Source organism: Aplysia californica, unplaced genomic scaffold (assembly GCF_000002075.1).
Source record: "Aplysia californica isolate F4 #8 unplaced genomic scaffold, AplCal3.0 scaffold00012, whole genome shotgun sequence".
Classification (NCBI taxonomy): Eukaryota; Metazoa; Mollusca; class Gastropoda; order Aplysiida; family Aplysiidae; genus Aplysia; species Aplysia californica.
This window is the reverse complement of record NW_004797282.1, coordinates 2,578,862-2,579,493: the sequence shown is the minus strand read 5'-3', so window position 1 is coordinate 2,579,493 and position 632 is coordinate 2,578,862. Positions and strand designations below refer to the sequence as shown.

The following is a 632-nucleotide window of genomic DNA, read 5'->3' as shown; positions in this document are numbered from 1 at the left end:
ATATGATAAATATATATCTATCAAACCTTGACCACATCCACGTCCCCTAGGTCCGCAGCCAGGTGGATGGCCATCATGTGATGACTATTCACGACGTCAACGTCCGCACCATGTTTGATGAGCAGGTTGCAGATGTCCGGGGAGGCGGCCTCTACTGCCAGGTGTAGGGCGGTGTTGCCCTGGTTGTCCACCGCGTCCACGTCTGGGCGGATACAGCAGTTATATTTTTGTATCTGTATCTGTATCTGTGTCTGTGTCTGTTCCTATACCGTTACCTATATCTGCATGTATATCTGTCTCTATATCAATATCTATATCTAATTTGTATCTGTATCTGTATCTGTGTCGATTCCTATACCTTTACCTATATCTGCATGTATATCTGTCTCTATATGAATATATATCTATATCTAATTTGTATCTGTATCTGTATCTGTGTCGATTCCTATACCTTTACCTATATCTGCATGTATATCTATCTCTATATCAATATCTATATTTGTATCTGTATCTGTAATTGTATCTGTGTCTGTATCTATATCTGTACCGGTATCTGTCTGTCTGCCTGCCTGCCTGCCTGTCTGTCTGTCTGTCTGTCTGTCTGTCTGTCTGTCTGTCTGTCTGTCTGTCTG

General features: G+C 42.1%; 1 protein-coding gene across 1 annotated transcript in view; it reads right to left on the bottom strand.

Annotated features, from left to right (window-relative positions):
- LOC101859749 (transient receptor potential cation channel subfamily A member 1) overlaps positions 1-632 on the bottom strand; it is a gene marked incomplete in the record, with an annotated part of 51,425 nt that overhangs the window by 30,613 nt on the left and 20,180 nt on the right. The window contains 1 exon segment of the mRNA XM_035970528.1: positions 27-202. Within this exon segment, the coding sequence (XP_035826421.1) occupies positions 27-202 (176 nt within the window).